The sequence below is a fragment of the Armigeres subalbatus genome, chromosome 3 (genome assembly GCF_024139115.2).
Source record: "Armigeres subalbatus isolate Guangzhou_Male chromosome 3, GZ_Asu_2, whole genome shotgun sequence".
NCBI lineage: Eukaryota > Metazoa > Arthropoda > Insecta > Diptera > Culicidae > Armigeres > Armigeres subalbatus.
This window is the reverse complement of record NC_085141.1, coordinates 332523981-332551524: the sequence shown is the minus strand read 5'-3', so window position 1 is coordinate 332551524 and position 27544 is coordinate 332523981. Positions and strand designations below refer to the sequence as shown.

General features: G+C 39.0%; 1 protein-coding gene across 1 annotated transcript in view; it reads right to left on the bottom strand.

The window, feature by feature from the left end:
• LOC134225678 (dehydrogenase/reductase SDR family member on chromosome X) overlaps window positions 1-4644 on the bottom strand; it is an 87594-nt gene extending 82950 nt beyond the window's left edge. Inside the window, exon 1 of the mRNA XM_062705948.1 lies at window positions 3990-4644. Within this exon, the coding sequence (XP_062561932.1) occupies window positions 3990-4167 (178 nt within the window). The 5' untranslated portion in view covers window positions 4168-4644. The remainder of the gene's footprint in view (window positions 1-3989) is intronic.
• Between the last annotated feature and the right edge of the window lie 22900 nt (window positions 4645-27544).

Genomic DNA, 27544 nt, shown 5'->3' with positions numbered 1-27544 from the left:
AAGGATCTGTTTATACATATCAGTTGTATAAAAATGTAATTAGTTTTCAAGAAAACAGAGGAAGATCATGTGTCCCCGGGTATCACGTGTGTCCAGTTTCCCCTAGGGATCCTATAATGATCATTATAGGATCCCTAGTTTCCTCTACTGATTATTGATTCATATCGAATTGAGAGAGGATCGAAGTAACCCTTGCGCTTGGTCGGCTGTGTTTATTGTTTGACAACAGTTTTTCTCGCTCCCGATATTTTTGTTTGGCTGGTGCTACGCCCCGGGATTTTCCCCCGATTATGACTTAGGATTTCGCCAGATAAATAACTTCGTGAAGTGCGCGAGTGTTCGCTCGGTGTTCAACGACTTTTTGTTGGGAACTAAAGTGAGTCTTTTACGCGAGTGTTCCGGTTGACATTGTTCGATGATTTTAAATGGGTTTCCGCTGGTATAAAGTCATTTGTGTAAACCGCGTGTCATCAGCTATGAAAAGTGCAATTGCTGTTGCGGATGAGTTGTCACTTTCCCGTTAATGTTCTCAGGGTCTTCGGAACTCTCGGAAGGGGTCAACAGAAAACCGGTGAGGATGTTCCTTTTCTCTACTTTCGTAGTTTAGATCTCGATTACCTTTCTACTTTCGCTTTTTTATTAAAAAAAACAATTAATTTTTTCATGTATTTATTTGTTTTTAACCAAAAATTGGATGGTTCGTTACAACTGGTGTCGACGCATACTTTGTATTTTTATAACATGTACATCAAGTGGAAACCATAATGATGATAAGATTAAAATGATTAAAATATAACACAGTGTCTCTAAGGGGAACTATATTTTTTAAAGAATCAGTGTCTCTGAGACACCCATCACGCGGAGGAATATGGTCTACTCTTTCATGTCGTGTGTAAACTAAAATGTTCTACGGGGGAATCAAATTTTCGGTATTTTTAGTGCAAATTCCGTATAAATCTAATTTACCACCACAAAAATTTATGGAAAAACGACCGCCGATAGAACATTTTAAAATTGCGCTTAAAGAGGAAAGTCTGTATGGTGGGTGTTTCGGAGAGTGTGATTTTTTTTGAAGATGAGCCTCTTTGGACAAAGACACCGTGATAAAATCATGTTTCAGATATTTACATTTATTTTTTTGAATTCATTGAACAGTTCGTCATTAAAAGTGACGGCGTACTTATGAGAAGTATGAAGTAATTAATTATTGTATTATATAAAGGTTACACGGATCGCATAACTTATTAAGGTGATTATACAATCAAGCCATGTGGTGAATTCCAAATTCACCACACGGTTTTCTACTCCTATTATCAAAAGTTCAAAACCAGCGTAATATTTTCTGTACAATGCTGAAATTAAAGTCGGTTGCTTAGCATGAGTAATCAAACGATCTACAGATGTTGTGATCCCCATGGGCGTTGTTGTTCTCTCAATTCGTGCTCTTGAAAAATCACTAGAAAAAGCACGTGGTTTCCAAGATGGCCGATTTGTGGCTTTGTTGTATAACCACCTTAAGATGAATCCAGATCCATATAACTATTTACCCCGTCCCACGTACAAAAATCCTTCCTGTGGCATCTGTGGAGATGCAGAGGTGATCTCGGTCTCTTGGAATGCTAATCGCAAGCCCCAACTTTTGGTTCCCTGTGCAATTTTGATTTTTCTGATCAATCACGGAGTAGCAACTACGAATTGTGCGGTCATCAAGCTCAAGCTCAAGCTGAGGATGATTCATATCGAATTAAAAATTGGGATCCATCTGGATCAAATGCAACTTGTTGCGAAGGAATCGGTCAAGAAATGTAGTTTTTACAGAAATTTTAATTTTTAAAGCACTTAAAAACAGATGCCAGGCAAGGATGTTATCGATCATTTATTAATCTGCGTTTTATCATTTAGTTGTTTGTCAATAGCACACTCTAGAGGCTAAATTTAAAAATGTTTTGTATGGTGAACTTCTAGTGCGAAGGTTTTTCTACAACTCTGTCTAACAGTTCGTTCTTTAAATTTCAGTTATAACGGAGCTGTAGCGCTAGTAGCAGTAACTTATACTAAATGATTAAAATTTTGTTATAATTCAGTATGAGTTAATGCAACTGGTGCCTCAACTCCATTTATATCGGAGTTCAAACATTGGCCTGTTAGGAAGAGTTGTAGAAAAACCTTCGCACTAGAATTTCACAATAGAACACATTTTAAAATTAAGCCTCTGGAATGAGTTATTAATAAACTACTAAATGATCGAACGCAGGTTGCTAAATGATCGATAACATTCTTGATGCCAGGGACAAAAAGGTTAACTCGGCTGAATCCGGAATTTCCTAAAAGTACTACGATGTAAACAACATATTGGAAAGCCAAGCGGATTTTCACCGGCGCCGCTGGTCAAAAATGCGGACCGGTGCACACCTCTGTCTGCAACGTCATGAGTTAGCGTTCAGCACACGATCTGCGAGCATGCGCAACTTTAATCACTTACAATTCAATCCAAAGTCAGCGACACACGGGATGATCTGTGCAATGATCACGCGAAAGACTTTCTGATTCCTAAACTGTTTTGGACAAGAAGGCAAACAAATCTGCAAAGAAAAGTCATCAGATCGATAACTGCTGGAGCATGCAAAATCGGATAATAAACAAAATACTCTTTGGGAAGATCCATTAATTACGTAACGTTAAAATTGGCCATTTTCAACCCCCCCTCCCCCCACACACTTTTTGTATGAATCATTGAAAATTTTTGTATGGATCGTCACGCTTCGGTCAACCCCTACTCCCCCCTCTAAGCGTTACGTAATTTGTGGATGTTCCCATTTTAGAACGTACAGAGGACAAACACTGACGAAGCTTCTTAACTGACGGACTGCTTTTTTCTCCTATAGTTATTGTTATCCCTTGAATCTTTGTACAATGCAAAAAAGGTTATGTACAGCACGCGCGCTGTTGTCTTTTGTACATCACTAACAAGAAAGCATCTTTTACGGTGTACAGCACGAACGAGCCTAAATGACCGTCTGCGTGCTGAAAGGTTAAACTGAGGTGATCTCCGGTCTACGGCTACGGTTTCAATAATAAAAAGTTTGGCACTAATACCATTCTGAGCCTCACAATCTACCAAATCAATTTATTACAAAAAAAATCGCTTCAAACGGTCTTGCTGATATTGGAAAAAGAGGAATGACTAAGCAATTAACCTACACCTCCGTTTTTTTATCGGGAAGTTCTTTTGCAAGAGAAGAATTATTGTTTGCGAGTACTCGCCATAATTCATAAACCCATTCAGTGAATGTTAGATTTTATTACAATTCATATACGAAATTGTTATATCCACTTACAAAAAAAAAGAAGTCATATACGGTATTGTAAGAAAGTTTGCAAAGTTGTAAGGTCAATAATTGAATAAGAATCTAGCAATTTCGTATATGCCCTTTTTTGTACAGAAATGTAAGAAAATCGAACGCTGGTTGGGTGTAGGGAATTGGTTTCTAATGGAAACACAAAAGAGATATGCAGAGAGATTTCAATAGAAAGGCGGAAAACAGCAAGAATAGTTTTCCAAAGGGATTTTGTTATTTCAAAATTATGAAGTATCTGTTGAATGTAGAAAAACAATTAAGTTCTATCGTTCTTTTTTTATTAAATGATTTGAAAGGCTTCTCTAAAATATTAGTAGTCGATCTGAAAATTTAGAATTTAGTAAATGTAATATACTGTGATGAAAAAGTCATAGGTGGCGACAAATACAATTAATTTTTCTCCAAGAGACGTTACTAATTGCTCAATTACAAACTATCGTTTTTTTTAAATCTAGACTTTTTTCAGATCAGACATCTTGTTAAATATATAACATCCTTAGCTGATCAGTAAGTAAATATGCAATACTGTGGAAGAATTAACATCAACAAATTTGTTGTGTTATTAAAAAACTGATTAAATATTAAGATTTATATAACATTTATCATATATAATGTCCATCATATACTTACTGACTTTGTTGGCACCACGCAGTAATATGTCCTCTACGATCCCAACGAATCCGATGTACTGCATCTTAAGCTCCGTCACAAATTGTGACATATTTTTGGGCATTTCCTTCGACGACTTCATGAAGAAAAATATCAACACCCCAATTGCCAAAACCACACCGACAAACACTAGCGCCATTATGATGCCCAAATTTTCCCGTTGTCTCAACCGAGCACCTTAACCTTAAATAAGACCTTTTTCGAGGTTATCACTTCAACAATGAAATCACCACTGACACAGTTATAATGTAACGCACCCAACCGCGATCCGCGGGTTTCAGTTTTACCGTTAGAGATATTCGACACTCGAAAAATGCTTTCGATTCCTCCACGTACGAACTGCCGGCATGCGACTTACGACGACGACGACGACGACTACCAAACGATCGCGACTTGAACCGTCCCGGACCAACTGCAACAACGTTGTGCGCGATCAGCAGTCCAGCACCCAGACAAACGACCAAGCAGCTGCTTGAAGTCCGTGATTTTGCTCCGCGCGTCGCGACGTTCGGCGTGATTCACTAGCTCGCGGCGCGATCGTCGCGATTGACGCACTAGATCGAGCTCGTCGCTTGGACAGTGCGAGAGACTTGCTTTCCTTTAGGAGCACGGCGCTGCGCCGTCAGGGGATTTCGACACGCCTGGCTGGTTGATGAACGCCGATCGATCCGGGCTCGACTGTTTTCGGGCGATGCGTTGATGCGATGATGGAGGGCGGCACAGCCAAGCGCGGTAACAATGTGTCTGTGAGGAGGAGAAAAGCGATTGATGCTGTGTTAGATGAGATTTCGATTTTAATGGGTTACGTACGTGGTCGAATGACCGGCATTTGCCGAGATGTACGACGGAATAGAACTGGTTTTATGTAAGAGGATGATTTCGGGTGCATTACGTCAGAACGGGACCTCGTTCAAGGTTAAGTGCGAACGTTGCTATCAATAAATCGCTGTTTTTAGTGCCAAATCAATCTCCAATTAGCAAATTATTCCAAACCCCTTGGAATAATTTGCTAATTGAAGAAGCTGAAGCTTCAAAGCTACCTGAATATTTTTGAGAGCATGATTCTGAATGTGTGCGCTCATATCATGATTAGTTACCAACGCTTCGTCTATAATACCAATATAATCGCTTTCCCATGTAAATACGGAGCTATAATTTTGGCATATACAATTTTGCACGTGTTTTGCAAAAACTATAAGCTGTAGAATAATTCAAAATTGTAGGATTTCAATACAAAGATAGTACATATTAAAATCTTCCAAATTTGTATATGCCAAAATTTTATATTGGTTTTTTATGTAGAACTGTATAAAAATCTGCCATCCGCTTGTTGGGTGTACGATGTTGCATCTCCATGATGCACATGTTCTTTGGCCCAACAAAAATCTATGCGAGATTTGTACTAAAGTGGTTATAGGTGTGTCGCAATCGTAATTCCCGTTCCTATGTTTTTTTTTTATCAAAATAAATCTTCAAAGCTACCATATAAGTTTTCAAAGGTGGATTTAAAAAAGTTTCAAATGATGTCACATCTCACTGGAAAAAACACTTCGAAAATGTCTATTCAACTCTGAGATATTTCGTGAATTTAATTTGCGTCATCCCGAGCATTTTTGTTGGCAAATTAATGTTATGTATATATGCGGTTATCTAAATTCGAGATGTCTATTTTCATTGACAATATAACCCAAAAAGAAACAGTCACATTTATCAGATCCGTGCAGGGGCAGCAGGGACTATGTCCAAGGGCTTGGCGATCCCTCCCCAGGCCATCTGCGAGTTGTGGTGCCTGCCTAGGATGTGGTGGGGTTTGACAATAGGCTCTGTTAAACTTCTATAAAAAGATGCATGTATTCGCAAGTAGGCTCCGCCAAAGCGACAGTGTGCCGCTTAAAGCACACAAGCCCAAGTCCTGGTGTTAGGTGGGACGCTAAACAGACCTGACACGACGGCCCTCTGACGAGATAGGAGGTTTGCACAGGCCCGATAAGCCGCCTTTGGAAACGATCATTACGAACGACATAGAAGATAATACGATTCGTTACAATCGGCAACGGCCTAGGCGATGAATAAAGGATTACGATTGGAAGCTTGGAACATGGAATTGCAAGTCGCTAGGCTTCGCAGGTTGCGACAGGATAATCTACGATAAATTACATCCCCGCAACTTCGACGTCGTAGCACTGCAGGAAATGTGCTGGACAGGACAGAAAGTGTGGAAAAGCGGGCATCGAGCGGCTACCTTCTACCAAAGCTGTGGCGCCATAAACCAGCTGAGAACCGGCTTCATAGTGCTGGGCAGCCAATCAACGCAAGGATATGCAACCTGAGGATAAAAGGCCGTTTCTTCAACTATAGCATCATCGACGTGCACTGCCCACACCAAGGACCGGATAGTCTGCATACCGTATCGAACGACAACGGTCAACGATGCATAAACTTTGCAGCCTCCCGCGGAATGGTAGTCCGAAGCACTTTCTTCCCCCGCAAGAATATCCACAAGGCCACATGGAAATCACCTAATCAAGAAACGGAAAACCAAATCGACCACGTTCTAATCGACGGTAAATTCTTCTCTGACATCACGAACGTACGCACTTACCGCAATGCGAATATTGAATTCGACCACTACCTCGTTGTAGTATGTCTGCGCTCAAAACTCTCGACGGTGTACAACACGCGTCGAAGTTGTCCGCCGCGGCTGAACATTGGGCAGCTACAAGACGGTAGACTAGCCCAAGACAACGCGAAGCAGCTGGAAGTGGCACTCCCAATGGAAGAGCAGCTAGGCTCATGCCATCTCTTAAAGATGGCTGGAGAGATATTCGACCTGCCATTGGAAGTACCGCAACCGCTGCACTTGGCACGGTGTCCCCGGATCAGAGATACGGCTGGTATGACGGCGTATGTGAGCAGTTAGTGGAAGAGAAGAATGCAGCATGGGCGAGATTGCTGCAACACCACACGAGGGGGAACGAGGAACGATATGACCGGGCGCGGAACAGACAAAACTCGATTTTCCGGAGGGAAAAGCGCTAGCAGGTAGATCGAGACCGTGAAGAGACGGAGCCGTCGTTCTACCTAAAGTCACAGTAGACCTGCCATCCATTTCCCTGACGCATCTTGCTGGGCACTTCCTACGGAAATTCAGTTGGCAGACCCGTCCGTGTACCAATTGATGTTGTGTTGGGAGCGGAAATATTCTTCGACTTGTTTAACGTTGCAGGCCGCATTTCTTTGGGTAAATCCCTTCCGTTGTTAATAAATTCCGTTTTAGGATGAGTACTTAGCGGCAAAACACAAACACCTCAGAATCAATCCAGACCACCTATAGCAAGCAATCTTCTTACTATTGCTGATATACAACGTAGCATGGAGCGTTTTTGGACAATTGAGGATGGCTCAACAATAGTTCAATCTGCTGATGAAGCTTAATGCGAAAGGCACTTTACAGACACTGATTTCCGCGGTGAAGATGAAAGATACATTGTGCACATACCGTTCAAAGAAGATACCCTGAAGAAGCTAAGAAGTAACAGACGCACAGCACTTCACCGTTTCCAATTACTAGAAAATCGTTTGGGTCGAGATATAAACTTGGCGGAGGAATATAAGAAATTGATGGATGAATATGAGAAGTTAGGACACATGGAGCGAATTGACGTAACTGAAGTAGGATCCGGGCCGGCATACTTTCTTCCCCGTAATCCGGTCTTTCGTGAGGATAGCAGCACCACAAAGGTTCGGGTTGTATTTGATGCTTCGTGCAAGAGTTCAAATGGAATTTCTTTGAACGATGCAATGCTAGTAGGTCCAACTATTCAGGAAGATTTGAGGGCAATCACGATGCGATCCCGCTCCTATCCAATAATGCTTATCGCAGACATTGCTCAAATGTATCGACAAATAGCAATTTCTCCAGAAGACAGCCGATTTCATATGATTTTCTGGCGTCGGTCGCTAGAGGAATCCATCAATATCTACAAGCTAAAGACGGTGACGTATGGAACAACTTCCGCTCCATTTCTAGCTACACGTGTATTGCAGCAGATTGCACAGGATGAGGGTTCCACTCGCAGCAAGAGCTGCCTGCAAAGATTTTTACGTGAATGACTTCTTTTCTGGAGCCAAGACCGTGGCCGAAGCAATCAACCTACAAGATCACCTGATTTCCATGATTAATTCAGCCGGTATGCAGCTTCGAAAGTGGGCCAGTAATTGCCCTGAAGTTATTGAAGGGATTAGTCAAACAAACCGAGCAATGAAATCATCAGAAAACTTCGAAAAAGACCAACACATTTAAACCTTAGGTTTGTATTGGTTTGTTCTTCTCTGACCAGCTAAAATATGTTGTTCCTGAGGCACCTTTAGATTTAAATTCTCACATTACGAAACGCAGCTCACTTTCCTAAATTGCCAGGTTGTTCTACCCTCTCGGACTAGTAGGTCCTGTTGTAGTTGTTGCCAAGGTTTGTATGCAACCGCTTTGAGGTCTTAAGGATGACAACAACAAATCATATGACTGGGATAAGGAGTTACCCAAGGACATGAAGCAACGCTGGATGGAGTACTGTTCCGATCTACCTCATTTGACCCCGCTGCGCGTCTATCGATTTGTTTTAATACCTAGTTCTACCTTAACAGAACTAACACTTTTTCTCGGATACTTCCCTTCCCTTCAAGTTGCGTATGGAGCACGCGCCTATATTTGCTCATCAAATGCAACAGGCGACGTTAATGTTGCTCTACTCACGTCTAGATCAAATGTCGCACCACTTAAACAACAAAGCATTCCCCGTTTGGAGTTGTGTGGTGCATTGCTAGCAGCCGAGCTCTATCGCAATGTTTCCAGTTATCTGAAAATCGATATTAAATCTTATTTCTGGGTGGATTCAAGATTCAACAACTGTTCAAAGTTGGCTCAATGCGACATCTTCAACCTACAATTCGTTGGTCTACAATTCGTTGGTAACCGCGTTTCAAAGATCCAGCAGATTACTGAGCACTGTGAATGGAGCTACGTCGCGAGAATCCTGCTGACGTAATACCTAGAGGACTACCAGCAACAGATTTAATCCAATGTAGGCAATGGTGGGAAGGTCCACTGTGGCTTCAAAACGCTAAGGATTCCTGGACCAAGCAATTTAGTGGAAAATTAGATCCCGAAGTGGCCAAGGAAACTAGGAAAGTTTCATTGACTACTGCGTCTCTCTTTTATCGAGGAATATGTCATGAGCTTCACAAATTATTAAAAGCCGAATACTTTCGGCATGCAATTGCTGGTGAATGTTCAAAAACTGGTATTCGATGGCATTTCAACCCACCTCGCGGGTCCCACTTTGGGGGTTTGACCGGAAACTAGCTTTCGATTATATGGAAACACTCCTCATTCAAATTGAAGGCTGTCTGAACTTTCGACCGTTAAAGAAACTGTCAGATGATCCGACAGATCTCGAAGCCTTAACCCCGGGCCATTTTCTTGTTGGATCGTCGTTACAATCTGTCCCAGACGTTGAGTACGAATCCATTCCGATGAACCGACTCTACCAATGGCAACAAATTCAGAAAATGCTTCAGGACGTTTGGAAACGATGGCACGTGGAATATTTGCATTTCCTTCAACCACGCAGCAAATGGATCAAACCACCAATAGAAGTGATAAAAAATCTAGTAGTTGTTATCGTGGATGGAAATCAACCACCAATGCCCAGTCACAAGGTGGCTATAGCATCTGGGGGGAGCTTGTCGATAATTTAATTTGATATAAGGCTTTTCAACTGAAAGATTCAGGTATGGAGTCCCTCACTGGCACTCGGACGATGATCAGCCGCCCCTAACATGGAGAACAGATGCTGTTGTGAGCCGAGAGGAGAGGAGCAAACCTTCCCTTCTCTGTCAGCATACGATCATAGTTTCCACCGGGGTTGGTTACCCGATCTTCCCTAAGGCTGCTCGTAACCCGGCCAGCACCACGGGAAGGTAGGGATAGGAGTTGCTGGGTAAGAGCAAATATATTATATTAACAATATGGTTCACTTCGAGTTTTCCCATACATCGAAATGGCGAACAATTTGCCGGTGATAACAACATCATCTAGCGAGCAAAGAGGAATCTAAACATGTTTTTTTCTAGCTTGTGCGGGAAAGCCCTCCTGCCATCTTCCGGTGAGTAGTCACACAGTTGTTCGATGAGATTTTACACTGTGGGGATGTCCATACTTTTTTCAATAAATCGATTACCGCAATATCGACTTTGTTAAATGCAAACACTACTGTAAATATTGCGATGAAGCAGTGCAATGCAGACAAACTACAATTTTGCTTCAAAGGTTCAAACTGTGAAAGCCGTTCCGCAAACATTAAAATAACTGTTTCGGAGTGATTCTTTCCACTTTTACAAAACGGTATTATCGAATAAACACCTACCTGAAAATCGTCACAGTGCTCGATACAACCATTGCATGAAGCTATTAATCACCACACCATAATTCTAAACACCCGCACTTCAATTATTTTTATTTGTTCGTTTCACTAGAACTTATTTAAACATATTAGAATACATTTTAAAATGTATTCACAAACCGAACAAAAATTCACCTCGGCCCAAGAACTTCTAGCCGCACCGTGCTGCCAAAAGGCCAGGATTATGAAAATGATCCTTCATCGTTAATAGGAAAATTGTCTAATACGTTGACGCTATCATGTTATTTATAGTTCTCTCGATTTTAAAAGGTGAAATAAATATTGTTTTTAAGTATTTGGAAGAAATTTGGATGAGTTAATATATCTTCTCAACCAAATAAAAATGATTATGAATAATACCATCTGGCATCTTGTTGTCGTGGAACGTGCATATTTTTGTTTACGTCGCATTTTCTACCGTCCCGAGAGAGAATGAGAGTAAAATGTTGAGAGATTGAGTGAAATTTTGCTTAGGCCGGGAACTGGTTTTTTTATGCCAGAATGAGAATCGCTATGACTGAAATGAGTGCTGCACCTCGTTAATTTAAATCAAATAAAAGCTTCTTTGAACGATATTTAGCACGAATACCTATTTTTTAAGCAGAAGTGAACCCCAATGCAGTATTATACAGCCTACAAATTTCAGAAAAAGTTGCTTCCTGTCATAAATATCAATTAAATAATGCAGTCGTACGCATGTTAGGCCGGGAATGGGGTAAGAAACCCTATATTCAATTCATTCTCAACTCCTGCCAAAGTTCAAACTTGTAATGCGAATAAATAAGTTTAACTGGTGTCATAAAACTATTCAAAACAATTGATCATGCCAAAAAATAATATGCGGTGATATATGCGTCTACAAAGCAACATCATGTTGAAGGTGGCTGGAAATGGAAGCAAATAGCTAGCGTATAAAAATGTAGAAAAATGTTTGCTATGTTTTGTCTTAGAAATCATATCGCTGCGATGCGTGGTTAAAGAGAACAAGTGATTCAGTCAAGAAGCAAATTCATTTTATTTATTTCATTTATTTTATTTATTTGATTTCAACCAACAGGCTTAGGTTGCCCCAATGATTGTTTACTTAATCTAATACAAATAATTCACTTCCATTCAGAATAACGAATTTTAACAATTTAATAATAATGAACAAACTACAAGAACGGTTAATTAGAACTAACAAAAGTATTGAAGCATTATTTTTTTACGGCTCCCAATGACTAAATTCACGGTTCACCAATTCCCTAAACAATAAAACGGGTGGCCATGTTGACTTCGCCAGCGCCTTTTCCTTGTGTTTCCAGTGTATCCCAACTTCGAACAATACATAACGCAGATCCTCCAAATTACTCCAACGTGGGACCAGCTTTACGACTTCGAATTGCTCAGTTGAATGCAAAGCATTCGAAACCATTTCGCGCATCGCATCGGCGGAAACATGTTTAGCTATTTTGGTAAAAAATATCCAGAACTTACGGATACCGGCGGAGATATTTTCTTCATTCCATCCTCTCAACAGCTGACCCGAATCATTTGAATTCGATGACCAGTCTAAACGATTTGGATTTTTTGCGAGGCGTAGAAGTGATTTAGTAATCATATTATGAATCGGTTGACAACCATTGCTCATCGATTGCTGCAGGTCTGCAAGCCTTTCATTTATTGTCGTCATCTCTGATTGTCATCTCACGTCATCTCACAATATGCTCGATTTTGCTTTCCTTTTTTTTTTAACTAATTTTATTTTATTTATTGGTCGACGGTACAGCAGCAGTGCCTTTCTCTGCTTTGTTCTCTCCGAGGCAGCCAAGTTGGTTGCGACGAGACGGACGCAATGAGAAAACAGAACTGTGCAATAAAAATCCTATTCGACTAAATGCTGATGTCATATTAGAAATTTGGAGACAGTACTCGTCGATAGCAAATCCTTCCGCACGCGATGGCATATGAGCAAGTCAAACCACCTTCCTTTTGCCAGTGGAGATATATCAGCTTCCACACTGATATTCTTCCTCCCCTTCATACGGGAGCTTGGCAGAAGGAAGGTCGTGCGATATGTGCCATCACAAATATTGCCCTCCGCTCGCTTTCAAATCGACTTCTATAAAAACATTCTTCATGCCTGCCGTATCCTAACGGAACTATCAATTCTATACTTTCGCCTCTAATGCTATCATGAACATGTACGTCCAAGTTTGGAAGATGATATTAGCATTTCCATATCATTGTAATTTTATTTGTTAATTATCTAATACATGTATTCATCTCTTAGACTAGATGTTCCGAGTTTTTAACACTATCATCCCTATTTGCTATGTTACATTTTTGGTTATTATTAATACATTTCAATTGCCTCTGGCAGTTAGGATTTTTCCTCTGGCTGAATTGAACCATGTAGGAATTACAATGTTTTCAACTTAAACTAAACTTAACCTATTTTATACTAAGGGTACAAGGAGTTAATCGTTGCAATAGAAGATTGCAACGATTTTTATCTAAAATTGGAAATTATTTTGTTGGACATTTGTTGCAATGTCTCAATATTAGAAATTCTATGAAGTTCATTGGTACTATACCACGGAGGCAACTTCAGAATCATTTTCAGAATTTTATTTTGAATCCTCTGAAGTGCCTTCTTTCTGGTATTGCAGCAACTAGTCCATATTGGCACAGCATACAACATGGCAGGTCTAAAAATTTGTTTGTAAATCAAAAGTTTGTTCTTAAGACAAAGTTTTGATTTTCTGTTTATAAGTGGATATAGACACTTAATATATTTGTTACATTTGACTTGAAGGCCTTCAATGTGATTTTTAAAAGTTAATTTTTGGTCCAGCGTAAGTCCTAAATATTTGGCTTCGCTAGACCAATTAATTGGATCCCCATTTATAGTGACAATATGTCTGCTAGAAGGTTTCAAATAAGAAGCTCTCGGCTTATGTGGGAAAATTATAAGCTGAGTTTTGGAAGCATTCGGGGAAATTTTCCATTTTTGCAAGTAAGTGGAGAAAATATCCAAAATTTTTTGCAATCTACTACAAATGACACGAAGGCTACGCCCTTTGGCTGAGAGACCTGTGTCATCTGCAAACAAAGATTTTTGACACCCTGGTGGTAAATCAGGTAAGTCAGAAGTAAAAATGTTATACAAAATGGGCCCCAGTATGCTGCCTTGGGGAACACCAGCTCTTACAGGTAATCTATCAAATTTAGAATTCTGATAGTTTACCTGCAGTGAGCGATCTGATAAATAATTTTGGATCAGTTTTATAATGTACAGAGGAAAATTGAAATTCATCAATTTTACAATCAAACCTTCATGCCAAACACCGTCAAATGCTTTCTCTATATCAAGAAGAGCAACTCCAGTCGAATATCCTTCAGATTTGTTGAGCCGAATTAAGTTCGTAACTCTTAATAACTGATGAGTGGTTGAATGCCCATGGCGAAAACCAAATTGCTCATCAGCAAAAATAGAATTGTCATTAATATGAACCATCATTCTATTTAAAATAATCTTTTCAAACAGTTTGCTTATTGAAGAAAGCAAACTGATTAAGGATAACTAGAAGCCTCAGCTGGATTTTTGTCCGGCTTCAAAATAGGAACAACTTTGGCGTTTTTCCATTTATCTGGGAAGTATGCCAATTGAAAACATTTGTTAAATAAATTAACCAAAAAGGATAAAGAGCTCTCAGGAAGTTTTTTGATAAGTATGTACCCGATCAGGAATACATAACAAAATTATAACTCAATTCTATCAATGGTTGTTATTTAAAACAACGTGTGTTATAATTAGATAATTCGATAAAAATGTGTCTTCGGCCAGTTTTATTTCATATCAAAATTATAACAACATTAGATATGTATATTTACACAAAATAATTGCCTACATTTTTTGATATTGGAAAAAAGCGGAGGTAATCACCTCCAGTATAACTTGAATCAATGTTCGATGTTAATAGCTAGAACAAAGTTAATTGCCTACATTATGGATGGAAATCCGGCGTTGTAGCGAACCACCTTTTATACGTGATGTAGGCAATTACCATGAAAGTAGATTTTTGTACCTCATAATCATATCAACGGTTGTTATAATGTTGAAATGAAGGTAACAACCTCTGATATAATTATGTTACGGCTAGAGGGAATTTTGATATAATTTTTGTTATGTTAACAACTAACCAGCCAATTTTATAACACATTTTGTTACATTATTTTTCTGAAATAAATAACTCCCCTTGTTATAATTTTGTTATGCATTCTTGATCGGGTAGAAAATACCATCATCACCCGGTGCTTTCATATTTTAAAATTTTCTAGTAATAGATCTCACTTCATCTAAATTAGTTCCTAACGAAGGGTCAAAACCATTATCTTGGTTGAGAATGTCTTCGAAGCTTCGTGTAACCTGATCCTCAATTGGACTAGTGAGACCTAGACTAAAATTATGGGCACTCTCGAACTGCTGAGCAAGTTTTTGAGCCTTTTCGCCATTTGTTAATAAAATTTTATTCCCCTCTTTAAGCGCTGGAATTGGCTTTTGAGGTTTTTTTAAGAATTTTCGTTAATTTCCAAATGGTTTCGAACTGGGAGCCAACTTCGAGACGTTATTCTCAAAGTTGGTATTTCTCAGAATAGCGAAACGTTTTTTAATTTAATTTTGCAAATCTCGCCAAATAACTTTCAACGCGGGATCGCGAGTTCTTTGGTATTGCCTTCGCCTCACATTTTTAAGACGGATCAGTAGCTGAAGATCGTCGTCAATAATAATGGATTTGAATTTAATTTCACATTTAGGAATTGCAATGCCTCTAGCTTCAACAATTTGTCGAAGATACGAGAGCATTATCAATATCACCTTTGGTATCGAGAGGAATATCAACATCAAAATTCCTATCGATATACGTTAGCTCCATGATAATTAAAAGTAGAGCTGATTGGATTGTTAATGGCTTCTTGTGAGATTTTAAACGTCACAGGAAGGTGATCAGAGTCAAAGTTAGCATGAGTTACAGCTGACTTGAATCCGTTAAAACTAAATCAATTGTAGAAGGATTTCGATTGGAAGAAAAACAAGTAGGGCCATTGGGATATTGAATAGTATAATATCCCGCAGAACAATCTTCAAATACAATTTTGCCGTTGGAATTGCTTTGAGCATTATTTCATGAACGGTGTTTGGCATTGAAGTCACCAATTACTAAGAATTTTGATTTGTAGCGAGTCAGAATTTGAAGATCAGCTTTCAACAAATTCTTTTGCTGCCCATTGCATTGAAAAGCCAAGTAGGCTGCAATGAAGGAAAATTGTCCAAAATTTGTTTCAACAGAAACTCCCAAGGTTTCAAAAGCTTTGGTTTCAAACGAAGAAAATAATTTATGTTTGATACGTCTATTAATGACAATGGCGACCCCACCACAGGCGCTGTCAAGACGATCATTTCTGTAGATAAAATAGTTTGGATCTCTTTTAATGGAGAGTCCTGGTTTTAAATAAGTTTCTGTTATAATGGCAATATGCACATTATGAACTGTTAGGAAGTTGAATAATTCATCTTCCTTACCCTTTAGAGAGCGGGCATTCCAATTTAGAACTTTCACACAATTATTTGGATCCATTAAAACGGAGTCCGATAACAATTTTTTGTGTGTATTTTATACCAACCTGAACAGCTTCAGGTATGGTATTTGCTTTGAACATTGCATCAATCATGTGATGCAATTGTTCAGTTAAAAAACCAAAATCGGAAGCAGTCATGCTACCTGTATCGGCAGCATGACCTTTATTTTCCGTTGGGACATGGGTATAAACCTCATTTTGAGAAGAGAAATTTTGTCTACCAGCAGCGATGTTTGCATACGTAGGGACATTCGAAAAATTGAATTTACTGAAGTGCTTGCGACCCGTTGACGAGCGGCAAAATTTGTTTGTGAATTGTGGTGGGTATGAATTGCTCGACCGGTAACTGGTTTCGAAATTTGAGCGTTTGAAAATTTCTACCCGTCGAATCTGGGATCCGATTGGAATTTCCCGTCATCAATTTTGCACGGAATTCAAAACTTTTTGCGTGAAGGGCATTCCCAGAAATTGGATTTATGATTGCCCCACAATTAGCACATTTAAATTTATTGGAATCTTCTCTCACAGGACATGCGTCATTGGCGTGAGAGGTTCCACCACAAATCATGCATTTAGCATCCATGTGACAATGTTTGGTTCCATGACCCCACTTTTGGCACTTACGGCACTGGGTGGGGTTTTGGAAATTTCCCCCAGGCCTGCGGAAATGTTCCCATGTAACACGGACATGAGACATAATACAGGCCTTTTCCAAACTTTTCATGTTATTTAGTTCACTTTTGTTAAAATGAACTAAATAAAATTCTTGAGAAATGCCCCTCTGGGAAGTACCAGAGTGGGATTTCTTTTTCATCTTGATTACTTGGACTGGTGAAAATCCAAGTAATTGAGAAATTTCAATTTTAATCTCATCCAGTGATTTGTCATCACTGGGGAGACCTTTCAAGACGACTTTGAACAATCGCTCAGTTTTGTCGTCGTATGTGAAGAACTTATGGCGCTTCTCAGTTAAATACTGAAGAAGACGTTTGCGATCGTCAAAGGATCCCGGCAAAACGCGGCAGTCACCCTTCCTAGCAATCTGAAATGAAACCTTGATCCCCTGAAGGTTACTCAAAATCTCTTTCCGGAAGCCAGAAAACTCGGCAACAGATACCACAATTGGCGGAATCCTTTGCTTTTTCGCATGAATCGAATCACCTGGGCTAGAGGTATATTCGATTTGCTCAATTTCATCATTAATCAAATCGAACTGATTGCTCAGTTCGATTGGAGAAGAATTATTTCCGATATTAGAGTTAGAAGGAATATCTGAATTCTCCAGCTTCCTTCTATTTTTTCCGCGCTTTGGCAGGACGGTCTTGAAACCTTGTTTCTTTGAAGGAAGTGGAGAATTCAAAGACTCCCCCTTCCTCTTGTTTTTATTAATGCTCATGGCTGAGCGTGGAGACGTGACCTTCTAAGAGGTTTTTTCCCAGAACGGTGTCCCTGCAGGATTACCACCGCTTGTCGGAATTTTACTTCCGCAAACGGGTCCAACGTAAAACGAAGGCACGGGTCCTTGCAAAGATCGTAACGGGATCAGTGGGTACAAATAGCGCTAAGAAGCACCGTTGAAATTAAAATAGCTTCGGGTAGTATTAAAAACTTCCTTCCGCAAAGAGAGAAAGAACCGCACAGCGCGAAAGCACGATGCGGTCTATTTTGCTTTCCTCCTTTTGCTCATCTCGTACTAGTACATTGGGCTCATTATTCACTGATTCACTGATTCACACAACCAAAGTACGTTGTCGTACTGTCGCCACTGGTACTGGTTCATTTTCATGCAGTGTAAATGGTATCTTACACTGCATCCATTACAGCTGATACTTTCATCCAGTCCTCCGATGGGTACGGAACAATTACCGCAACCAAATCGCATCGTAGAGCGGGATGATATTGTGAAGACGGTAATGACACTTTGACGGTAGATTTAACTAGCACGACGATGTCGATGATGAAATCTATGCCCGTTCTCGAGAATTGTTTTCGTATTTTATGACTGTTTATAAAGTGCAAATCGATAGAAATTTATATCACTGGAATCAGCTTCGAATGCACTTTTGATTAAACGCAGTCAACAAATTAACGAGAATAAAAACAATATTTAATCGAGCCAAAAACGATAAACGAATAAAAGCTTCACGCACGCAGATCAACGTTACACAACACATTTTAATTTTACTACAAATCACGTGGCTCTTTCAAACAGAAGCTTAGTTTTCACCATATTTTTATAACAAATTTTAGCACGCCACTTTTCTATGATAGTAAGTTTACAGAAATACCCGAGCCGGTGACAAGCGCGGTGTCATGTCATCATTGAAATGCAGTATGAAAAAATTATAGCCCAGGACATCCTGGCTACGATCTGGCGATAGACTGTCAATAGGATGTCAATAGCCTGGAAATACCCATTAGAAACTATTATTTTCACCAGAATTCATTAGCAATGGAGCAATCAATTAGCAAAAATCACCGCTTTGAAATTAACAGATTGCGCCACCGTAGACATCTTCTGTCAAAAGCACACAAATAGAAATATGCATATACAGTGCCGCTGTTGTTTTAATGCGGTGAAAATTAGTTACCTTGATTGATGCATTCAAAATTTATTTCACTTTTCATTTTATAGTCGCATTATTGCAATCACTTTCAATAACATTTAATGGCCATCAACAGAAAACGCAATCACAAAATCTGGATGATTGGAACCAGGGTAGTTTTGTAAAAGATTATCAAACGTTTGGAGTTTTAGTCAGAAAAGGGATGAATGCTAAGAAAACAAAATTGTCCCACACTTTAGAATAGTGAACCAATTAACGAAAATTATACGTTAAATATCTTGGCTGTGCATATGCACAGCATATGTTTCGAAATGGACAAATTGATATGAAATTTGCGAAAAAGAATCCACGTGTCTTGGAGGGACTCGAACCCTCAACCTCCTACTCTCTAGATAGGCGTGATAACCCCTACACAACAAGACCACTTAAAGGTCACGTTTGCGGAAAAGCCATCAGAATCCGAGTACCAACCTCCACCGCGGTTAGCTCATTTTTGCAAATTGAATATCTTTCGGATGCTTGATTTGCCCAATCTCCACATTTGCTTTACTGTTGTATATCCACAGCCAAGCGAGTGCACATTGTTTATTAAACGAGAGGATCGCACTCCATGCCCCCCAGCAACGGACTGGGCGGGACGGTATAGAATGCGAATTCAATCGCACTCTGCTGTGCCAAAGGCTTGCTTGGCTAAAGCATTTGATGAGTTTGATTGCCTTTACGTAAACGGTCGCGTGTACTCAGACGACTAATGACGGTGAAAGACCGACACTTGATTACAATTAATTGCATATTATTCGGCAACTCGGCCGTACGAAAACCATTTTTTGTTAAATATCTTGGCTGTGCATATGCACAGCATATGTTTCGAAATGGACAAATTGATATGAAATTTGCGAAAAAGAATCCACGTGTCTTGGAGGGACTCGAACCCTCAACCTCCTACTCCTATATTCAATTTGCAAAAAAGAGAGCTAACCGCGGTGGAGGTTGGTACTCGGATTCTGATGGCTTTTCCGCAAACGTGACCTTTAAGTGGTCTTGTTGTGTAGGGGTTATCACGCCTATCTAGAGAGTAGGAGGTTGAGGGTTCGAGTCCCTCCAAGACACGTGGATTCTTTTTCGCAAATTTCATATCAATTTGTCCATTTCGAAACATATGCTGTGCATATGCACAGTCAAGATATTTAACAAAAAATGGTTTTCGTACGGCCGAGTTGCCGAATAATATGCAATTAATTGAAAATTATACTCCAAATACTTTTCTTCTAAACGACTCTTATTTGCATGATTCTTGGTACAACCATCAGACTTTGAAGTGATTGATGAGCTTCACTTCCATTCATCTACCAAAAGGAAAAAACCTAGATAAACAATGATCAGAACCGTTATTTCAAAAAGCTTTACCAATGATGAAGCCCCGCTTATATTTGTTAAAACTCAATAAAAGAAATGAGTTCCTTACTTTCAAAACCAAATAAAATCATCCCATCATGCCAAGAAAATGAACCAAATAAACCTAAAAATTTCCTACACCAACCCGGGGATACAACTCAGCCACCTCCAGCATAGTCTTGGCATGCTCATCTCAAAAGTAGGTACATTATTTTGATAATATTATCCTTGAAAATGTGATAAAAAATCGTAAAATTTTCAAAAATCCTTAAGTCTTGAATGCCGGAATTCCATCGTTTTTTAAACTCAAAAAATCATTTTGTAAACTCTTATGCATCTATATATCTATGAATCATAAATCTATAAATCTCTGGGAATTTTGCTAATTTACATTTAAATTCAAAAAGTGTAACAGAACATAAGTAAATTGATCAGGAAGAGATTACTGTTTAAAAATACCAGTCAGTTTAACCATTGCGTAGCGGTAATGTTTGCTAGCCAAATGTTGAATTTAATAATTTCGGCTCCGTGATGCTTGTCTACATCTGAGAATAAGAAAAACATTCATTTATTGCCTTTGATTCATGAAGAATGGTTAAAAATGAATGAAATACTCAACTTCGGAGTGACTTGTGACTGGCGCACAGAAGGACCAATCTTTAAAAAGACGGTCAAAAACCATTTTTTCAAAATGATCCAAATTGATAACTTGAGTCATGGGTTGTTAGTAGAATACTTGACGATGATGTAAACATAGTTTTGAGTCATTTTATTCGGGTGGATCTTACCTTTACAGTCAATACAAGTTGAGCATGTTGTCGGTTTTTATTTCTGTTAAATCTTGTAACATTTATCTTACTGCTTCATTATGTTGGCCACAACGTATACATCACCCAAACCTATTATATTTGGCACCATCACAAAGTGTAGTCCAAAACTAATAAAGCCACGCATATACGTTCGTGATTTTTTTTTGATCGCGTAGAAAGTACTCGGTCTTTATTATGTACAAAATTATTATTGTATTATCTTCTTGCTGTATTCATTGTGAAATTCAAAAAGGTACCCATCGGTACCCATCAATGAAATTCACACTGTAGTTTCATTTTTTTGTCAGGAATCCAACCCTGCAGAAATTAGGTTCCGCCACCCTCCGTCCGCTCAGTTGTTTCAGTTTTACTGACAGTGGTCGTTTCGTTTCTTGCCAATCAATTTTGATAAAAAGCAACGCACAATATGTTTTCTCTTCTCCTTCTACTTCTCGTTTGCCCCAATACAATGGTACGACACTAGCTGAAAATTGTCTAGGGGTCGTACACTTGTTACGTAAGCGTTATTTCTGGTTTTTTCAACATCGCTCCCTTCATGTAAGATTTCTTACATACAAATGATTTTTTATTTATAGGTAAAACGATAGATCCCCCTCTCGCATAATGGCATGCGTAATATTTGTACGCCCCCCTAATACCATTTGTTCTTGTCTCACGCATACTTTAATTAAGGAAATTCCACGGGATCATGAGTTTTTACAGGCACTTGCGCTCTGAGATTTTGAAAATATTGTTAAAGGAGCACCCTATCCACCACTGATCGAACGTTGTTTACGATAGACGATAGACTATACGACCCTTGAAAAAGGCCACAACCCATTGGCCGAAACGTCGGGCAAGTAAATAAACCATCGTTTTGATACTTCAGACTGAGAAAGACAACTTCCGAACAGTACATCCCATCCAGTCGAAAAACACGCTTCCAATTGTTAAAGGAAGTAGGACAAACTATCAAGTCATGTCATGTTTAGTCGCAATGCAGGGAGAGTATTTTATTTGACCCCTACGTCTAATTTTCCATACTTACTCTGTGAAAAGATTATGAGTTTTTCACATGAACCGTAATATCGAGAAACGATTTGCGCCTCTATAGCTTTACTTTGTGTAGAGAAATAAAATCCATTCTATATGTTTATAATTTTGTATAATGGAATTCATTTTTCCGTTAGCACTGCAGTGAGGCGGCAGAAATTGGTAATTAAAGGTAGCAGTTAATACCTGTGAAAGTGCTCATAGAAATAGAACTCTACACTGGCGGTGCCAGCCATTGATATTTGATGAGGCGCCACTTGGTGCAAGCACGTTGTCTTTGAGAACGTTAGCGGGCTTGTGACAACTGGTGCCCCACCTCTCGTTCCGGTAGTGGATCTCTGGCTTACGGGTCGGCGATGCCGAGAAGATGAACCATCTATTCAATGAAATATCATAATATGTGGCCTGCTAGACCATTTTATTCACTTTTATCATTTTTGACCGTCTTTTTTGAAATTGGTCCCACTGTGTGGCGGTTGGTATTAGTTATGAATGCAGGTTCCATTTGGAAAAGAAAAACAAAAGTTGTTCAGGACCCTCGGTAGATTTTTGTTAAATATCCAGGAAATGAAATATAAGAATCTATAATTTCACGTAGTTGAAATTTTAGCGGTGCTCATTTTTGTGTGATAATATTGTTCTACCAAACACGCCGTGTAATCCAGAGGTGTCGTCCTTTTCGGTGGTAACACTATGCCTCGGGTCAGGAACACACATATTTAACTAAATACAGTAAAAGATTAATTATTCATTTTAATTTGAAAGTGAATTTAAAATGTAAACCAAATTATTTAAATCCATCCTTTCACAATGATAATAAAAATAAATTTTTGCTTCAATCCACGAATTACCTTGAAAATCAAACGAATTTTTTTCCTTTTGAATTTTTCCGAATTTTTATCCTTCAATCAGCCCTGTCGTCGTAAAATATGAGCTACTTAGTCGCTTATATTTTAAGGGGGCGCTGATACCATAGGGCGGTTTTTAGGGCGCACATTCGAAAACTGCGAATTTCTAAGGAGCTAGGGATTAGAAGCTCGGTTCGTGGCACTGCAAATTTCACAACATCATTTGGAGCGGATACTTGTCAATGTGCTGGAGGACCGAGGATTCGCCTACAACGTACGGTGGCCTGAAACGTGAAGCAGCAAATTTTGGATTGGTGGTGAGCGTTTCGAGTGCGACAGAGTCCGCCTGGGCTGGGGTAGCAGGGACAATGTTCAAGGGCTTAACGACCCCTCCCCACGACACAACAGTTAGGGCGCCTGCCTAGGACGTGTTGTGGTTTGACAGTGGGCTTTTTTAAACATCTACAAAAACCAGAAAAAATATTTAAGCTTCTTTTTGTGGAATGTCTTCAACTGTCTAAGACGAGTTTAGTACTTTTCATTTAATCTACAAAATGCTACAAGATCTACAAAAAGCTACATGTGTCCGCAAGCAGGCCATAGCAAAGCGACCGTGGGCCACTCAAAGCACACAAGAGCCCATGAAGTGCCAACTGGCGTGGGGAACTGATCCAACTCTACAGCGAATCCAGCATCCAGGAGGAGGCAAAAGCTGGAAGGATACAATGGACAGGATATGTTGCAAGAATGCCGAACAAAAACGCTGTGAAGATAATACCACAAAAATCTTTAAATATTTTTCTAAGTTGAACATAACAGGTGTAAAAAGTAACTATTTGCTCACATGAAGTACATATCTCACTGTCCGGGTGTGGAAAACAGCTGCTGGTTACCGGTATTGATTTCGTACAACATCCGCATGAAATATCTAACAAGTCATTATCGATATTTTAAATATGGCTTTGATTGACCATCTCTAGATAATTGGAATACGTTTGATCGATTTTAATATTGTTTATTCAAACCTTCTAAAGTAAGGTAAAACACCAAAATTTCAAGTAATTCTTTTTCAATTTCAAATTTTGAACAAAGGGCACAACAATGAAGATTTGTTATTTTATGCAGGTAAAGGACTATGTCCAATTTCTTCGCCTCCGCTTAACTCTCAGATGGTTTTTACAAATCCGTCTTTACCTGGATTGAATCCTAAGTAGAGTGAAAAGACCAGGACTTCTGTTCGATCAAATTTGAGACATAACTCTAAAATTAAGTTTGAATTGGGCAAGTGAATTGATCAACCCATTGGCATGTCAAAAGTGTGACATTTTCTACTTGATGTTGCTAAAATTGTTATAAGACGCTTCATTCGCGTTCAAGTCGAACGAACGACTTTCAATTCACTGGGGCGCATATTAATACCATGAATGTCTCTCCTCAACCAAAAATTCTAGAGATGGTTGGCAAGATGCACGTGGTGTTTTCTAAGCGCAACGCGTATTACTAATGATGATGGTGATAATGATGGTAGCTGCTTACGCTCGCAACTGTCCGGCGGCGGCAGAACTGTTTTCCACTCACTTCCCATCACGCATTTGGTATGTACTCACTCTCTCGTTTCGGCGACAGGTACTCTTTCGCTTGGTTGTCAGTGCTGCTACGGTTGCATTCACACAGTTCATCGGTAGGGTCAGTGTACCAATAACGGTGGTATCCGTGATATATTAAGGCTATAGGGCACTGCACGGACTGCTTTGTCTCTTTTTCGCTGCTAAGAAATTAGAAAACAACAAGGCCAGTCAATTTCAAATTTCATGAAGAACGAAAGAGAAATATATTCGTCCGTGCAGAGCCCTATTTTAATAAACTAATGAGACACCAATATCATCGGTTTTTTAAACTCACATGCGTGGAAAACAGACACATGCCAAATCGCTACTCATCCACTTGTTTTTAAATGGACTATAACAGTAATCATTAGCACAAAGCCTTGTTCCAAGGATGTTATCGATCATTTAGTAATTTGCGTTCGATCATTAAGTAGTTTGTCATTAACTCATTCCAGAAGCTGAATTTCAAAATGTGTATGGTGAACTTCTAGTGCGAGGGTTTTTCTACAACTTTTTCTAATGGTTCGTTGTTAGAATTCAACTAATAACGGAGCTATAGTGCTAGTTGCACTAACTTGAACTAAATTATTGCAATTCTGTTATCATTTGGTATTAGTTACTGAAACTATAGTTATAACTCCGCTACGAGTGGAATTCAAACAACGAACCGTTAGGCAGAGTTGTAAAAAATCTTCGCACTAGTCCACGATACAACACATTTTGAAATTCAGCTTCTAAATTCAGCTAAATGATCAAACGCAAATTATTAAATGATTGATAACATTCTTGTCCTTCTCAACTTTTCGGCAAAACTAATGTTAATTACGGTAAAAAAATTAACAGGGATTACATAAAGTGTATTCCGTATTATTATATACATCAAACAGATACTAATATTACTATAACTGGTACTAATACCCTAGTGCGTGTTTTGTTTTGCTCGTCAGTACGGTTTTGAATGTTGCGGGCGCGCGTTCATTTTTCTGCTTCGGACAGCCAGAAAAATAATTTATTAGTGCGGTGCGTGTTGTGTAGATTTTGTAAGTACCTACTTATTTTCGTCGCGGTAAAAGTAAGCGAATCGCTTCGGTCGACAGTCGTACTATAGGTACGGTGCGGTGTAAATCGGTGAGAATGTTTTTTCAGTAACGGCTCATTCACAACTTAGATAACGCATTATGGGGTGGGAGGGTTCTGCCTGAACGATACGAACTATTTAAATTTTAGAACTTTTTTTTATTGTCTTTATTAGGGAGACTTTCAGCCCGAGGCTGACTCGTCTCCAATTTGAGAACTCTTTAATCAAACGCTACGAGGGGGTTGATGGGGATTGAAAATAGTCAATTTTCGCGTTATATAAATAGTGTACGAACCCTTCTTAAGACTTGCAGTCCGAGGTTCATCTCTGATGAGAACTTGTTTTACACATTAAAACAATTCGATTTCACCAAATTCATTAAATCTAGCATGATTTTTAAAAACGTGGTATGTAAAAAAAAAGAAACTCCTTTTGATTACTTTCTCTCTCGATTATTGCAAAGCCATACTGACATCTATACTGGATTTTTTAGCAGAGATCTAAAGAAAATAGCTTTGCCCATCGTGCTGAGGTGAAAATATTGCAAGAAATACAAAACTAGCCTACATATTAGCGAATTAGTGGGTATTGAAAAAGTGTCTCTCATGTGGACATTCGACTTTTCATGCTAGAAATGTATACGATTTCCTACAAAACTAATACCCTTATCTGACAATGAAAGGCTCGTCTTGTCGGATATTGTATTTTTTTCAGAAAGTGCCTAATTTCCCAGATTCCTTTTCAATGTTTGCAAGGGCGTAGCTAGAGGGGGGCCGGGGGTTCGTTGCCCCCCCCTAAACGGTTTAAAGACTGAACGGGTACTGAAATGAATTTTCCTAAACATGTGCACATGATCCAATCATATTCAGAAATAGGTGGTTGAACTTCGAATGATTCCCAAAAACTTATTAGGGTATGCAGGATTCCGTGAAGTGATTGTGAGTTTTTTTATGTTGTGGAAAACCCATTAGCTAGCTGACCATAGGATTGCCGAATAGTCTCTTCTGTTGGTTGGTCAAGGCTGGATTACAATAGTGCGTTGCTATTGTACAATAGTAGCGCAATAGTGTGTGACGCGTAACGCATTGTTGTACTAAATGTTCTAAATTATCAGTGTCACAACGTCGGGCGCGTCTGGTTTGGAAACATTTAAATTTAGCGCATTGAAGCTGACGAAAATCAAGCAAACAACCAAGTAACCTATATTTTCATTGCTAAGATTTTTGATATTTATTAACAATGGTTCATTAACAATAAAACAAATTTGAAGTGAATCAAAACATGGTATTTATCTGGTCATCAGATCTGAAGATCCGTACATAATTTATAATCCAACCTAATTTTAAATCTTATCTAGTGGTTTTCTGACTTTCTAGGTGTTCACTAAGAAATTCATGAACCGTTTTTTATTTCATCTACTTTGTCGTTATCTCATTTTCTCCTTGAGGTTTTCATACTTGATGCGATATTTTCCCTTTCTCTACCTCCTACAAAATAATATGTTTCTACAAGAAATCCTTCTAGAAAATCCCCGGGAAAGTTGTCCACGAATTCCTCTGGAAATCATTCGAAAATCCTTCTCATATAATTGTAATTCCTCCTAAAATTTTTATAGAAACCCTTCACTAAATTTTTTTTTATGAAATTCATAAGGAAATTCCTTGAAGATTTCTTTTCTTCTCAGACATTTCTTCAGCTATTCTTCCAGAAAAAACTACGGTATTTATTTCAGGAATCCATTCGAGAGTTCCTTCAAGAATACATACGGAACTTCCTCCCATAATTCCTCCAGAAGTTTCTTCAGAAATTTATGACGGAAATCCTCCAGCTTCGCTCCATAACTACACTTGTAAATCTATAAAAAAAATTCTTAGGAAATTCTGCTAGGAACTTCTTCGGGAGTACCTATAGGCACTCTTCCTTTAATACCTCCGGGATAACTTCCATATTTTTTTCCAGGAATCTTCTTCTTCTTCTTATTGGCATTACATCCCCACACTGGGACAGAGCCGCCTCGCAGCTTACTGTTCATTAAGCACTTCCACAGTTGTTAACTGCGAGGTTTCTAAGCCAGGT